Source organism: Somniosus microcephalus, chromosome 14, assembly GCF_052327205.1.
Source record: "Somniosus microcephalus isolate GS21.2 chromosome 14, FLI_Smic_1.0, whole genome shotgun sequence".
In the NCBI taxonomy this organism is placed as follows: domain Eukaryota; kingdom Metazoa; phylum Chordata; class Chondrichthyes; order Squaliformes; family Somniosidae; genus Somniosus; species Somniosus microcephalus.
Window position 1 is genome coordinate 82,297,392 of NC_141000.1, and position 17,331 is coordinate 82,314,722.

The 17,331-nt window shown below is 46.1% G+C and overlaps 1 protein-coding gene across 2 annotated transcripts in view; it reads left to right on the plus strand.

Moving 5' to 3' along the window:
* tbx15 (T-box transcription factor 15) overlaps positions 1-17,331 on the plus strand; it is a 139,512-nt gene that overhangs the window by 52,046 nt on the left and 70,135 nt on the right. For both annotated transcript variants that reach the window (XM_086006804.1, XM_086006805.1), the window contains one exon: positions 12,381-12,606. In XM_086006804.1, coding sequence (XP_085862930.1) covers positions 12,381-12,606 — 226 coding nt within the window. The remainder of the gene's footprint in view (positions 1-12,380; positions 12,607-17,331) is intronic.

Genomic DNA, 17,331 nt, shown 5'->3' on the forward strand with positions numbered 1-17,331 from the left:
AGTAACTATTTGTGTCATGTTTTAGGATTTTTGGACCATTTTTCCACAAACACCTTTTTTGGAAAAAGAGTTACTTTTTGAACGCTATATTTCAACACATAGGCCTAGAAATTCAGTGGCCTGCGCCACCAGTTTGCACCCAAAGAGGGCTTTTGCGCCTCTGGCCACAACCACCGCGATATTTAGCGGGGCGCTAATGGCGGCGTTAGCCTGTAGCGCTGCGCCGCCACCGATGACGTCATCGGTGTGCACAGCGCACACCGATTACGTCATCGGTGTGCGCAGCGCCCCGCTATCGCCCTGCTGGCCATATTTGGTCGCTGCCGCCTCCTCCGCGCCGGCCGCAAACAGCGACCGGTACACAGGGGCCTACCTGTGGCGGTAGTGGGGCGAGTTAAGGTGGAGGTGCGACCGGCCGCTTTTTCGGCGGCCGCCTGCCCGCACCTCCGTCCCCGGCCTCCTACAACCCCCCCCGCGGCATTGCCGGCTGTTTCCCGAGAGCCCGGCACTTCTCCTTGGTGCCGGGCTCATTTGCCGGCACTCGCGAGTGGGGATCGCGCTGTTGCAGGCACCTCCCCCTTAAGAGTGGGAGGAAGGCCTGCAGTACCGCAGGCTGCCGTGCCGATATTCAGTTTCAGCGCCCCAAGCGGGGCGCCGAAACCCTTGTTTAGCAGCCAGCTTCCACTTGGGCGCTGAAACTGAATATCCCACTGGCGCAAGTGGCTCCGCGCGCAGCGGTAATTCCGGCGCCCAGGCGAGCTGGGCACCCCAAACTGAATTTCTAGGCCATAATGTATTTGCATAAGTTAAAAATGACATTGAGATATAGATGGTTAACATGCTAATAGAAGCTAATTTTCTTCCCCAAAGTGTGTAAACAATAAGCAATTCATTAGCCTGGCTTGGTAATTGTTAAACACCTCACACTTGCATATTTTCATCATCTCTGTTACTGAAGCATTCTGCTGTTGAATGCTGGGTAAACATTGGCTTTAACTTGTTTAAATGTGGTAAATGTCTATGATCCAGTATTGCTGTAATGTCTATTGTGATAACAGTTGATTTATTAACTGCTTGAATTTGATGTTCAATCATATATATTTGTATTTTATCTTGAGGCAGTAGCTAAATTAATCTTAAATCACCTTATGTACTCAGCAGAGGTTAACCACCAGCAAAATTAAACCTATTATGTGTAAAGAGGCAGTGGAGAAAAGTGATTCATATCAAGAATAGCATGCAAATTGGGGAGAGGTGTTTCTACTGCTGTTAATTTGCTTATTGTTTTGAGCTATATACCAGTGCATGATCCAGATGAGTCAGCTTTTTACACCTTACACTGGAACTAGTTTAACAAGGGTTTACACTAAAACCTTGAGCACTGGTAATGGATCTGTACAAGTCTCTTGTGTAAATAGGCCTAGGGTTGCAATTATAAAATCCCAATGCCATCGTCAATTCACTTCTTCGCAGTTCCTGTTTCAACAACGTTGTAAATAATTTGGTGGTATTAGCAGTTTAAAAGGAGCCCCACTCTGAAAACTTTCACAGCGCTGTGAGAAGAATAGACTAGATTAGTCTGAACACCAAAACTTTGCATAGCTGAAACTGAAAATTAATATAGAAAATATAATTGTGATTCACAGGTCTAAAAAAATCTCAAAAATATCAATACTGTGTGACAATGCCAAAGAAATCACCACAGTCAAACCTCTTCTTTGTCTAATGTGCAGCTATATAGAATCATAGAGTTATACAGCACAGAAAGAGGCCCTTCAGCCCATCGTGTCCGTGCCAGCCATCAAGCCCTGTCTATCCTAATCCCATTTTCCAGCACTTGGTCCATAGCCTTGTATGCTATGGTGTTTCAAGTGCTCATCTAAATGCTTCTTGAATGTTGTGAGGATTCCTGCCTCTACCACACTTTCAGGCAGTGAGTTCCAGATTCCAACCACCCTCTGGGTGAAAAAGTTTTCCCTCAAATCCTCTCTAAATCTCCTGCCCTTACCTTAAAACTATGCCCCCTGGTTATTGGCCCCTCTACTAAGGGGAACATTTCCTTTCTATCTACCCTATCTATGCCCCTCATAATTTTGTACACCTCAATCAGGTCCCCTCTCAGCCTTCTCTGCTCTAAGGAAAACAACCCCAGCCTGTCCAGTCTCTCTTCATAGCTGAAGCGCTCCAGCCCAGGTAACATCCAGGTAATCTCCTCTGCACCCTCTCCAATGCAATCACATCCTTCCTATAGTGTGGTGACCAGAACTGCACACAGTATTCCAGCTGTGGCCTAACTAGCGTTTTGTACAGCTCCATCATAACATCCCTGCTCTTATATTCTATGCCTCGGCTAATGAAGGCAAGTATCCCATATGCCTTTTTAACCACCTTATCTACCTGTCCTGCTGCCTTCAGGGATCTACGTACATGCACACCAAGGTCCCTCTGATCCTCTGTCCTTCCTAGAGTCCTACCATTCATTGTGTATTCCCTTGCCTTGTTAGTCCTCCCAAAATTCATCACCTCACACTTTTCAGGGTTAAATTCCATTTGCCACTGTTCTGCCCATCTAACCAACCCATCTATATTGTCCTGTAGCCTGAGGCTTCCCTCCTCGCTATTTACCACTCCACCAATTTTCGTGTCACCTGCGAACTTACTGATCATACTTCCTACATTCATATCTAAATCATTAATGTACACTACAAACGGCAAAGGACCCAGCACCGATCCCTGCGGTACACCACTGGACACAGGTTTCCAGTCACAAAAACAACCTTCGACCAACACCCTCTGCCTCCTGCCACTAAGCCAATTTTGGATCCAATGTGCCAAGTTGCTATGGATCCCATGGGCTCTTACCTTCTTGACCAGTCTCCCATGCGGGACTTTGTCAAAGCCTTACTGAAGTCCATGTAGACCACATCAACTGCACTACCCTCATCCACACACCTAGTCACCCCCTCAAAAAAATTCAATCAAATTGGTCAGACATGATCTCCTCCGGACAAAACCATGCTGACTATCCTTGATTAATCCTTGCCTCTCCAAGTGGAGACTAATTCTGTCCCTCAGGATTTTTTCCAATAATTTCCCTACCATTGATGTTAGGCTCACTGGCCTGTAATTCCCTGGTTTATCCCTGTGGTAAACCACTGTTATACCTGTCTGTGTCTGTATGTGTATTCCACTAGGTACAGGTCTGGACATGCCTCGGCTGACTCCTCCCACTATTCCAGGTATATAAGTGACTACCTCCCAGTCCCTTAGTATTCTGGACGGGTCGACCACTCGAGACTAGACCTTCATTCTTTAGTTAATAAAAGCCTGGTTGTTACTCGCTCAACCTCAGTATTTTGAGTAATTGATGGCGCATCAATCCCTACTAACCCTTCTTGAATAATGGTACTACATTAGCTGTTCTCCAGTTCTGTGACACCTCCCCTGTGGCCAGAGAGGTTCTGAAAATTTGTGTCAGAGCCCCTGCAATCTCCTCCCTTGCCTCACATAGCAGCCTGGGATACATCTCGCCTGGGCCTGGGGATTTATCCACTTTTAAGCCTGTTAAAACAGTTAGTACCTCCTCCCTCTCAATACTAATTTGTTCAAGTATATCACAATCACCCTGCCTGATTTCTATGCCTACATCGTCCTTCTCCATAGTGAACACAGATGCAAAATATTCATTTAAAACCTCACCTACATCTTTTGGCTCTACACACAGATTGCCACTTTGGTCCCTAATGGGCCCTACTCTTTCCTTGGTTATCCTCTTGCCTTTAATATACTTATAAAACACCTTGGGATTTTCCTTTATTTTGCCCGCCAGTGTTTTTTCATGCCCCCTCTTTGCTCTCCTAATTTCTTTTTTAAGTACCCCCCTGCACTTTCTATACTCCTCTAGGCCTTCCACTGTTTTTAGTCCTTTGTATCTGCCAAAAGCCTCCCTTTTTTCCCTAATCCATTCTTGTATATCCCTCGACATCTCAGACATCCTGGGCTTGTTGGTCCCACCCTTGACCTTCACAGGAACATGTTGGCATTGTACTCTCTCTATTTCCTTTCTGAAAGACTCCCACTGCTCTGATGTGGACTTTCCTACAAGTAGCTGATCCCAGTCCACTTTGGCCAGATCCTGCCTTATCATATTAAAATCAGCCTTCCCCCAATTTAGAACCTTTATTTCCGGTCCATCTTTGTCCTTTTCCATGACTACCTTAAATCTCACCGAATTATGGTCACTGTCACCAAAATGCTCTCCTACTGACACTTCTACCACTTGCCCGGCTACATTCCCTAGAATTAGGTCCAGTATTGTCCCCTCTCTTGTAGGACTTTCTACATGCTGGCTCAAAAAGCACTTTAAGAATTCCACACCCTCTAAGCCTTTCACACTTTGTCTATCCCAGTTAATATTGGGGAAGTTGAAATCCCATACAATTATTACACTATTATTTCTACACTTCTCTTAGATTTGCCTACATATCTGTTCCTCTATCTCCCCCTGACTGTTTGGGGGCCTATAGTACACTCCCAGCAAAGTGCTTGCCCCCTTTTTGTTTTTAAGTTCTACCCATGTGGCTTCATTAGAGGAACCTGTTAAGATATCATCCCTCCTTACAGCAGTATTGACTCCTTGATTAATATTGCGACACCCCCTCTTTTACACCCCCCTCTGTCTCACCTGAAGATTCTATACCCCGGAATATTGAGCTGCCAGTCCTGCCCCTCCCTCAACCATGTCTCTGTGATAGCAACAATATCATACTCTTATGTGTTCATCAACACCTTCAATTCATCTACCTTACTTGCAAGACTCCTTGCATTAAAATTATTGCCATCCAGCCTTGCCATACTCACTTGTGCCGTTACATATTTGCTGTGCCTTCCAGGCTGACTTGTTATTTCCTCTATATTTGGCTTTGCATCACCCCCTACTATAGCTCCAGTCTGTATCCCATCCCCCTGCCAAGTTAGTTTAAACCCTCCCCAACAGTACTAGCAAACATCCCCGCAAGGATGTTGGTCCCGTTCCGGTTCAGGTGCAACCCGTCCAACTTGTACAGGTCCCACCTTCCCCAGAAGCAGACCCAGTCATCCAGGAAACTAAAGCCCTCCCTCCTGCACCAACTCTTCAGCCACGCATTCATTTGCTCTATCCTCCTATTCTTATACTCACTAGCACGTGGCACCGAGAATAATCCAGAGATTACAACCTTTGAGGTCCTGCCTTTTAATTTGCTACCTAGCTCCCTAAATTCTTGTTGCAGGACCTCATCCCTCTTTCTACCCATGTCGTTGGTACCAATGTGAACCACGACCTCTGACTGTTCGCCCTCCCCCTTCAGAATGCCCTGTAGCCGTTCAGTGACATCCTTGACCCTGGCACCAGGGAGGCAACATACCATCCTGGATTCACGTCTGTGGCCACAGAAACGTCTTTCTGTTCCCCTTACGATAGAATCCCCGATCACTATTGCTCTCCCACTCTTTTTCCTCCCCTCCTGTGCAGCTGAGACACTTGTAGTGTCACGGACTTGGCTCTTGCTGCATTCCCCTGAGAAACCATCTCCCCCATCAGTATCCAAAACGGAAAATCTGTCAGAGAGGGAGATGGACCCAGGGGACTTCTGCACTACCTTCCTAGTTCTTTTACTCTGTCTGGCGGTCACCCATTCCCTGTCTGCCTGTGCACTCTTTACCTGCGATGTGACCACCTTGTTAAACATGCTATCCACGAAGATCTCAGCTTCGCGGATGCTCCACAGTGACTCCAGCCGCAGCTCCAGCTGCAAAACGCGGATTTCGAGTAGCTGCAGCTGGAGACACTTCCTGCACATGTGTTCACCCTGGACACCTAAAGTGTCCCTGACTTCCAACATAGCACAGGAGGAGCACTCCACACTGCCGAGCTGCCCTGCCATGTCCTACCCTTAATTTACTCCCTTTAAATTAAAAAATATTAAATACACTAGGGACCTTACTTCCCTTTTAAACACTACTTACTCTAAACTAGAGACCTTACTTTTACTTTAATGATTGGAATGTAGAAATATTCACCGCTGGTTCTCTGTCCCCTCTTGTGCAGCTTTTTAGCTCCTGCTCTCCTGGAAGCTGACAAAGATGGAAAAAGAAAGGAACACCTCCCTCCTAGTGTGCTAAAATATAACAAGACGTGGTAGCTGACAATACATAAGCTGTACAAGAAGATCAATAATAAAGGCCTCAGATGACAAGAAGGGGCTTTTTACAACAACAATCTACATTTATTAGCAGCTTTATCTTAGTTAAACATACTAAAGCACTTTACATTTAGGAGTCAGAAGTGAGCAGGAGTAGGAGCGGAGTTATGGGAGGTTCATGAATGTGCAGTCAAAGAGACAGTTTTTGTAAAAAGCATTTCAAGGTAGGGTTGGGCAATGGGGCTTAGAAAGAGATTTCCAGACTTCAGGGATAAGATGACTGAGGGCTCTGCCACTGATAGTGGAGTGAAGGAACATGACCCTTAAAAAGAGGCGATCATTATCAAGTAGCATTTAAGATAATAAAGGAAAGAATGATAACTAGGCCTTACCTCCTTTTTGGAGGGATGATGGCTAACACTAGGGTGCGATTTTGCCAGCCCTGGGGAGGCGGGATTGGAGGCGGGACTGCCGGGAAAATGGCAGAATCTGGGGATGGGTACCCATCCTGCCCCCCAACCCGCCTCCATGCCATCTTCCCAGGAGGCGGGTAGCCGACCCGCGCCGGATCCTGTCTCCTTGAGGTGGGAAGGGGATTAGTGCCAATTAACTGCCTGTTAACAGGTAGTTAATAGGCAGTTTTTTGGAGAATCCCTATTTTAAGCCCTGAAGTGTGGGCTTCCCGAAGGCTCCGAACCTTGCCAGGGTTAGCAAGGTGAGCCGTGGGTCTGCGGGGGTTGGAGGTGTCTTGTTTTACACACTTTGTATAAAAAATAATAAATTGCAGGACAACGGATTATTACAGTTTAACTCTTTTATTAAACATTAGGTCTGTGATCTTACTCATAGCAGCACCAGTGGGGAAAGCTTGGCATTAGGACCCGTAGCCTGGGTCTTCAAAACAATAGTAGTCCTTACAGATGCCTGCAGGCCAATGACAACTCAGCATGTGATCACATGTGAATATAATAGGTATTCCTTACAGATGCCTGCGGGCCAATGATAATTCAATATGCAAATGTTACATCCCCTTTCTTTTAAAAGAAAAATGTTATGCATTACTTTTAAACCTTTCTTCTACATAATGTTCTCGGTAGCATAAACATAAGTAAACTCAGCATTTAACTAGCACTGAAAACATCTCAACGTTTCAATAACGATGTACAGCTTTTTTTTGGGGCAGCGATCCGCCTACACCCTTTGACAGTTCACAAGTCAAGGATAACTCTAGGCTTGACCTCTCGTCCCGACCTTGTGTGGTATGAAACTGAGCATGCTCCTGAATCGGTCAACAATTCAGGTTCAGGTTTAGGTTCAGGTAAGTATGATGTGTTTTGTGTATTGCTCTGTTCATCACACTCTGTTGAACTGATCCTCTCGTCGGAATGACGGTGTTGTTCCTTGGTGTTCAGGAGGTGCCTGCGATTGCGGCAGTACACCTGTCCTTCTGGGGTGCGGACGTGATACAATCGCTCAGTGTCAGCTGGCTGGATGACGACTGCTGGCTTCCAGTAGTCATGCTCCTGGATTCTGATGGATTCTCCATTGTGCAGCGGTGGCAGTAGTCTAGCTGACCTGTCATAGTATCTCTTTTGGTGTTGCTGTCTCTGTACACGTTTTGCATGCACTTGCTTGCAGCTGACGACCTCTGGCTGCAGCTGCTGGTTGGTGCTTGGAAGGATTGAGTGAAGTCTGCGGCTCATCAACAGCTGTGCTGGTGACTTGAAGTTGTCAACCGGAGTGTTGCGGTACTCAAGGAGACTGATGTAGGGGTCTCTTTTGTCTGCTTTGGCTTTGTCCATGAGTGTTTTTGCAATCTGGACAGTTTTTTCAGCAAGGCCATTACTTTGAGGGTAATGTGGGCTTGATGTCACATGTGTGAAATCCCATGCCTTGGCAAATGACTCGAACTCTTTTGATTTGTATTGGGGCCACTGTCTGAGACTAAAGTCTCTACCATGCCATGCCTGGCAAAGGCTGCCTTTAGCTTGTGGATCACAGCTGCAGATGTGGTGCTGTGAAGCTTGTCCAGTTCAAAAAATCTGCTGTAGTAATCAACAGTCACTATGTAGTCCTCGTTGTTCCATGTGAACAGATCTGTTGCCGCGACCTGCTAGGGTCTGTCTGGAAAACGGTGAGGTATCATGGGTTCTTTGACATTTGATGGGCGGCATTCTAGACAAATGGAACATTTTCCGACAATGTCCTCAATGTGTTTGCACATTCCGGGCCAAAACATAATGTCACGTGCTCTTTGTTTGCATTTTTCCATGACCATATGTCCAGCATGAATTTTTGTCAACATCTCTTCTCTGAGACTGGTAGGAATGATGATTTTCTCCCCTTTGAAGATGATTCTGTTGATTTGTGACAGTTCGTCTCTGTGGTTCCAGAATTCAGATATGCTCTGAGGGCATTTCCTCCTTTCCTCAGGCCATCCTCCATGTATGACTTTGCTCAGCAGTGTGAGTTGTGCATCTTTCTGTGTTCCTGCTCGGATCTCCTTCAGTTTTGAGTCACTCACAGGTAAGCTGTTGTACACCATGTGCACCTGCACATCCATGCCTTCACTGAGGCTGCTGTCCTGGTAGCTAAGAGACTTTCTGGAGAGTGTGTCTGCGACAGGAATGTCTTTGCCTGGACGGTGAATGATTGTGAAGTTGTACTTCTGTAGCTGAAGGATCATTCTCTGTAGCCTTGGTGGGGCTGCGGCTAGTGGTTTCCTCATGATTGACTTGAGGGGCTTGTGGTCGGATTCCACAATGACTTGTCAGCCATAGATGTACTGGTGGAAACGCTTACAACCAAACAGAATTGCATATAACTCTTTCTCGATTTGAGCATAGTTGATTTCACTGTCTGTGAGAGATCTGGAAGCGTAGCCGATGGGCTTTCCTTCTTGCAGTAATACTGCGCCTAGTCCGTACTTTGATGCATCCACTTGTAGTCTGAGCTCTTTGTTGGGGTCGAAGTAGGCAAGAACTGGTTCTCTGGTGATTAGGTCTTTCATTTTCTGAAATGCTGTGTCATGTTGTTTGTCCCACAGGAACTCATTGGATTGTTTGAGCAACTGACGCATGGGTGCGTTGATTTCGGAGAGGCTCGGGGCAAACTTGGCTAAGTAGTTAACCATGCCTAGTACTGTCTCTAGCTCTGCGCGGTTCTTCGGCGGCTCCATCTTCTTGATGGCGGAGATTTTCTCTGGATCCGGCTTAATGCCATCAGTTGAGAGGCGATGCCCGAAATAACTGATCTCCCTGGATCTGTTTATGCTTTTCTCGGGGTTGAGCCGGATACCTTTCTCCCGTGATCTTTGTAGCATCGCACGGAGGTTCCTGTCATGGTCCTCTCTACTCCTGCCATAGATGAGGATGTCGTCTACGATTGCGACTACTCCGTCGAGGCCTTCCTAGGTTTCGTCGATTTCCTGCTGGAATTCATCCTGAGCTGAGATAAGACCAAATGGTAAATGCAGAAATCGGTAGCGTCCAAATGGTGTATTGAACGTTGTTAGCTTAGATGATTCTTCCGTGAGCTTGATAGTCCAGTATCCTGATCGTGCGTCCATTACACTGAAGTAACGTGCTCCCACTAGCCTGGGTGTGATGTCATCTAGCGTTGGTAGAGGGTAGTGAGGGCGTTTGAAAGCCTTGTTCAAATCTCTGGGGTCGAGACAGACTCTGAGCTTGCCTGTACGTGGTTTCTCAACCACTACTAATGCGTTGACCCACTCTGTCAGTTCTGTTTCCTGGACGATGATTTCTGTATTCTCCATGCTCTGCAGCTCCTCCTTCAGGTGACTATGTAGAGCAAGGGGTATCCTTCTCGGTGGGCAAACCACAGGGGTTGCTGCTGGGTCAAGGTGAATAGTGCATTCACCTGGGAATAGTCCGATTCCTTTGAAAACGTCAGCAAACTCCTCCATGACTGTCTGCTTCTCAACTGGTGCTGTCAATGATAGCACTAGCTTGACGAGGTCCATGTCTAAACATGCCTTTAGACCTAGCACTGGAGGTGCTCGAGTGTCAACAATGTAAAAGTCCAACATCATGTCGCTTTCTTTGTACTTGCATTTCATCACACATGTGCCTTTTACAATGAGCTGCTTACCCCCATAGCTGGTCAGTCTGCATGAGGTGGGCTGTAGCTCATACTGATCCTTCAAGCTGTGATACTCATTCAGAGGAATTACATTAACCTGAGCTCCAGTGTCTAGTTTAAACTTAAGCCCTGTGCCCTGTTTTCCTATCTCAATATCTGCAAAGGCTTGCTCAGTCTCTGAAATCTGTTTTTTCTGTGACACAGAATCAATAAACAGTTCCTCTGCATTTGCCTCTCTATCTGGCATTTGGCTGTCACGCACTGTGTGTACTGCTCTTCCAAAAACAGTCCTGCACACTTTAGCAAAGTGGTTCCGTTTACCACATTTAGCACATTGCCTTCCTTTGGCAGGGCAATGCTCCTTTTCTCCATGCACCTTGTTTCCACAATATCCACAGTTTTTGAAGCGTTTTATGTCTGTGTCGCTCATTTTTAGAACTCTCTGTTCTTTCTGTTCTGAAACACGCTCTCTGGGTGGTGTTCTTTGGTGTGTGTCTATTAACTGCGTGCACTTTCGTGGTGCCGGTTATGGTTTTCAACTGTGCTTGGGCTATCTCGTGCGATCTAGCCATGTCCATAGCTTTGTCCAGTGTTAGTCCGGACCCAACATTCAAAAGTTTCTCTCTCACTTTAGCTGAATGTATTCCAAACACGATGCGGTCTCTGACCATCTCATCTTTATCTGCATATGCACAGTCTTTTACCAGCAGTTTTAACTCAGCCACGAACTGTTCGAACGACTCACTAGCTCCTTGTACTTTCTCCTGAAACTTGTACCTAGCGAATATCGTATTTGTCTTGGGCATCACATATGATTCAAAACGGTCAAAATAACTTTTCAGTACCTTTGCTTCATCCGCGGTAAGAGACCATGTGTTAAAAATGTCTCTCCCTTTTTCTCCGATCCACAGGAGTAGGTAGCTGCATCTTTCTTCCTCCCCTTTGCTTTTCAGCAAACCCGAGAACATCAACTCCACGTGTTGCTTGAACTTGCGCCATTCTCCAGGTAAGTTCAAAGATTCCCAATCCATTCGAGGCAAGGGAGCTCCAACGATGTCCATTTACAATCCCTCTTCTGACACCATGTCTTGTTTTACATAGTTTGTATAAAAAATAATAAATGGCAGGACAACGGAGTATTACAGTTTAACTCTTTTATTAAACATTAGGTCTATGACCTTACTCATAGCAGCACCAGTGGGGAAAGCATGGCATTAGGACACCTAGCCTGGGTCTTCAAAACAATAGTAGTCCTTACAGATGCCTGCAGGCCAATGACAACTCAGCATGTGATCACATGTGAATATAATAGGTATTCCTTACAGATGCCTGCGGGCCAATGATAATTCAATATGCAAATGTTACAGGAGGGGCCGAGATGTCCGGTGTGCAGGTGAGTGATGGGTGCATGTGTGCAGAGGTAAGTGTGTGAGGTGTGTGTAAAGTGTTTTAATAAGTTTTACTTACCTTTACTTCCTGCAGGCCTCCTCCCTTCAGGTCTCAGGAGTCCCTCAGCTCACCGGCACAGAAGGCAGAATGGCCGCTGAACTGTCAAAAGCTGCAGCCTTCCGCTTTCTGGTCAGGAAGGTTTTCTAATTGAGTCTTGAGTAAAGACACAACTTAGAAGACAGATTATCAGTGTTTGAGACAGCTTCACAGAGCTGGCAAACGATGACAATTCATCTATCAATAGCTCTTGACAGATAAAACGTCACTTGCTGAAATCACCAGTAACCGGCTTTCCCTTAATTGGCCTGCTAAGCCCGCTGGGCGGGCTTAATACGGTCAATCAAGGGAAAATAGCGTGGTTGGCCACAAGTCGATGGAGGCAGGACTAAAACCCGACAAGTGGGAGTCCCACCTCCAAAAGCTCCCCACTGAGAAAATCCAGCCCTCCAGTATCCTTTAGTAACATTTCCTTTCTGCCTACACGGGTGATGATGAAGGGTTGCACATGAATTGCTAACCTATCATTTTCTTTCTGGTGCTGATTGACCTATTTTCCAAAATGTTATATTTTTCCTTATATTTCTCGTGTTCTTCGTTTCCTTTATCCCTGAATATTGTCTAATGAGATTTCTTTCATTGTGTTTGCAGAGTCCCAGCTGAGCTCAGATCAGGAGCAGAGCCCAGGAGCAGAGGGTGAGAGCCCAACCCAACATACAGCCTGTTCCTACAGCTCTCCCACAGAACTCACTTCTAACTCCACCTCATCTCTCCCAACCTCCTCCATGGATGAGATTCAGATGGAATTACAATGTGCCGATCTTTGGAAAAGATTTCATGACATTGGCACCGAAATGATTATTACCAAAGCTGGAAGGTACCAAACAAGATTTTCTTTTGATCATTTAAATATGTGCCATTTGAGTAGACCTCAGCCTGAAGCCCTACTTCAAGGCTTAATTTTCCCAATGATATTCAGGCTAAACTACCAAGTTCCTCCTTACATAATTTCCAGTTTTTCTAGAACTGTACCTCTTGTCTCCTATCACTCAACGTTTGCTGACCGCTGTTGGCTCCCCAACCCACAGAGCATTGATTTAAAAATTTTTGTTTTTAAATTGGTCCGTGGCCTCTCTTTACCCTTCCTCATCAATCTTCTGCAGCCTTATGTTCATCATGCAGCCTTTGCTCTTCTGACTCTGGACTGCTCTTTGTGTCCCCCTCCTTCTGCTCCACTGTCGGCAGCAAAGCCTTTAGTCACCACATCCCTACACTCTGAAATTCCCTCCCTAAATTCCTCCTAGTAACCTGTTTCCCCGCTTTCAAAAGCCTCCGTAAAACCTACCTTTTTGTCTGTTCTTCTGGTTACTTTCTGTAATTTCTCTCACCTTCTGCTTGCTGAGCTCCAATTTCCTGTAAAGTGGGTTGGAATGTTGTTAAAGGTGCTGCATAAGTGTGCGTTGTTGTTGCTGCAAATAGCTTCAGCATGCTATGTTAGGGAGCTATGGTTCCCACTCTTGATTACCATCTAGTAAGCACTGTTGTAAGTGTATGTGTCTGGAGATAGCGAGTGAGGATAGGATTAGGTTGGGTTGTGATCCATTCCACAATCGAATCACCTGCTAACACTCACTGTAAATGTTGGCCATTGGGCAGGGTAACAGAAGGCCACAGTGCCTGTTGAGCTGTACCCCAGCAAGGAATCCATGTCTTTAGGACAGGAGAGAAGAGAAAAGTTCAAATGGCGATTTTCTGACTGGGGGCGCGTTGGAGGCGGGACTGCTGCTTGACGGGTCATTGTCCCGCCTCCATCGATTTGTGACCAACCCACACTATTTTCCCTTGATTGACCTTGCAGGCTTAGCAGGCCAATTAAGGGAAAGCCGGTTGCAGAGCACGTCACGTAAAAAATTTTTGACAGTAAATTGTCATTGTTTGACAGCTCTGTAAAGCTGTCAAACAGTGACATTCTCTGCAGTTTGCTGAGGTCTTGCATACAAGACCCCATCAAACTTCTTTCTTTAACAGAAATTAGATGTTTGTTGCATCTGAGAATGCAATGGCCATCTCTCATCTGCAACACGGCGGTCCGAGACTCTCCGCATACACACCGACTGAAGCCTGCAGGAAGAAACAAAGGTAAGTACACTTTTAAAAACAGTGTGCACTTACCTCAGAGACTCACCTCTACACTCTTGCACCCATCACTTAACTCCACAGCACGCTTTTGCACCACCCCGATGCCCGCAGACCCAGTACTCGCCTCGCTGAGCTGGTGGGTTTTGGAGCCTTCGGGAAGCCCGCACTTGTGAGGGTAAAAAGGAGATAATCCTATTTTCTGCCTGTTAACTACCCGTTAACAGGCAGTTAATAGGCTTTAATCCCTTCCCGCCTTCAAGGAGACGGAACCCAGCGCGGGACGACTACCCGCCTCCTGGGAAGATGATATGGAGGCGGGTTGGGGCCGGGTTGTGCAACCGCCCCCAAATTCTGCCATTTTCCTGGCAGTCCCGCCTCCATACCCGCCTCCCCAGGGTTGGCAAAATCACCTCAAACAGTTGAAAATGTTTACCTTTTGTTAGACTTATTGCATTCTTAGAATTATAGTACATTACATATTTTTCAAGAAATACCCTTGGTTTCCCCCGTGGCCCCCACCCCCTCCGACCCCCCCACCACCCTTTCTACATGGAAGACTTCATGTGAATTTAGCAGCCTAGCCAAGAATTAACAAAACTTGGATTCATGAGATTTGAAGCTGCCAACATCTGGTTAGGAATACAGGGATTGAAAAGGAAACTATTCAAATCATAGTTCCTAGGAATTAAATTGTTGAAATAATTTACTTAACCTTTTCCCCCAATATTTAAATTTTTGGAGATGATTTATTAATAGAAATGTTGATCTGAGTTTTATGGCTTTATTTTTTGGCTTAAGCCTTTTGGAGGCTGTGTTTTAAAAGTCCACAGACTGCGATCCTGGTTGTTACGCTGGGATGGCACCCGCCTGCGCCCTCCAGCACTGATCGCACCACAGTTTGCAGGGTCTGTAGGAGGACCCCTCATTTGCATTGGATCAGTGGGTGCCCACGTCACAATGTGTGAAGCTTTGGTGCCCGTGTGCCCCATGCAGCTGGAAAATACCCCGCCTGTCTGCCACTGGGTGACTGCCAAAGCCTTCCTCCTCCCTAATACTCCAGCCATCTCCTCTTCAGCCCCCTGTGTAAAGTTTATGGCAAAAAATAAATTTGTACCTTTCTTCAGGAGTCCAGGCTGTTTCCCTTGTCTGAACTGATACCACCGCACCTACCCCCCCCGCCCCCAACCACCCCCACCTCTGCCCCTCCTACCCCCGCCAATTCGGGGCCAGTGTGTATTCCTTCTGGGTTAGGTGTTAGGATTTCCCAAGTAATGCTCTTTTCACAAAGTATTACTTCTCTACAGTATTTTCCTCAGCAAAACTTAAAGGATTAAACCCAGTTCAAATAAGGCACTCTCCTGAGTCAGGGAGTGTGTGCACATGCATCTGCATTCTGCAATAAATCTCTCATCTATGTTAATCCTATTCACCGATTCCATTGATTAAACTGTGTTGCTTTATTTTTTATTCTGAAACTTTCTTTTTCATGAATTGAACTCCTTCTCTCAATGTGCACTTATTTAATTCTCCTCTATAAAACTCCAATCCCACCAACATGATGCACCATTCCAAGACCGAAAGATTTGGCAGGTGACCTGCTCCCAGACCACTGTTTATGGAGCTCTTCAGCTGCTAGGAAAAGTATCAGGGAACTTTGAGTTGACTTGGCCCCTGATTGTACAGCCCTGTCCAGACGGCTCAGCTGAAATTAGGAATAAATAAGGAATCACTGACAAGGCAGATCTACCATTCTGTGTAATAACCTGTTAGTGCTCCATCATGTTGCACCACCCCCCCAAGCATCATACAGGCCCTCGCCAAAAAAAACCTCCATGAACCTGATGGAACAACTTTCATCTTGCAAGTAAACAATTTGAACATGGAATTATTCTGAAAATGTTTTCAAACGAGTCAGTGAAATATAACTGGAAAAGGATTGTGAAACAAATCACACAGATGTTACTGACCATGTCAAGGAATCATTTTCAGAATCTTACCCTGCACTGATTTCATTCAGAACTAAATATAAGCGTATAACATTGAAAAGTTTAAAGGGGAAGGAAATCCCTGGGGCAGTCAAAGTTAATAAAAATAGGCCTTTAATTCCCCTCCCTAAACTGTTTCTGCCATATAATTTCACTTTCACTTATTCCCTTGTTGAAATTTTTTTTGACTGAGGGCAAAGGCGAAAATGCAAACTGGCATTAAATTTCATTACAATGAATTCTGAGCACACAACTCTCCTGCATTATGCATTTATGTCACCACTTATTCTGTGCTCGACAGGCCATATGTAAAATGACTGGAACTCAAAAACCCTTTGAAAGTGAATTTGAATCTGTACAAGAATGGACAGCTTGCAAATCAGGTTCAAACAGAATTAACCCTTCTTGGACTCACCGCCTTTCAATTACATAGAAATAAGTTTCCCTTTGCATACTTCTCTAAGGTGCAGAAACATAATGTTGGCTATTACCAAATACAAGGAAACGCCATGGGGCTGGATTGTTCCAACCTCGGCGGGTCCGTGGCAGGCGATGTCGGTGGCATGTGGGGACCCCGCATCTGTGTCGATCCCGGCCTCCAACAAGATATTCCGCTGATGAGGCTTGTTAAGCCCGCCCTGCGAGGTTCCCGGCCAACTAATAGGAAGCGGGTCTGATGATGTCATTTGATGATGCCGTCATCAGCCGGTTTCCTTAAAGGGACCATGTTCACAATCATTTTGACAGTTGTGCTGTCAGTGTTCTGCAGCATTGAGGTGCTGCAAACACTGACAAGCACTGCACAAAGGTGCACGGCTGCACCCAGGCTCTCCCATTACTCCCTCCATATGCTTATGGATGGAGTCACAGCATGCAGGGAGGTTCTCCCAATGCACCTCCCCAGGAGACCAACACAGCCTGGTTGCACATTGCACAGGAGGGCACAAGCAGGGATGTCGTCAGGAGTCCCTGGCTGCAGTGGCGCAAACCTTTCAATGATCTCAGTAGATCACAAAATGTTACTGCAATGCCACACTCAGCCTCATCCTGCTGTGCCACTCATCACATCCCCATCACTCTGCCTTCCCTAACCTACTCCTGCACATCTTTACTCACACCAACTTACCTTACACTGCCACCCATCCCTCTCTATCTACATTATCACTTCCCCATCTCACTAGCCACCCTCACACTCACCCTCATCCTCGTCCAATCATTCAAACTAACAACACACAAAGGTAGGCACTTTGCGCTCTTGGACAGATTTGTGTGCACCTTTGGGAAGTGTCTTAGTGAGTTCCAGTGAATGGTGAGACATAACTTCCCCCCCCCCCACGATGGTGCTGAGTGTGAAAGGAATGGCTTGGACATTGTAGGAATGCTTTATGGTGCTGGTGTGGGGTGGTGCCAACCTGGCGCATCATGTTGCAGCCAGGGTGTACAGCATCAAGTGAAGTAAATCTGGCCATGGTGAGGCC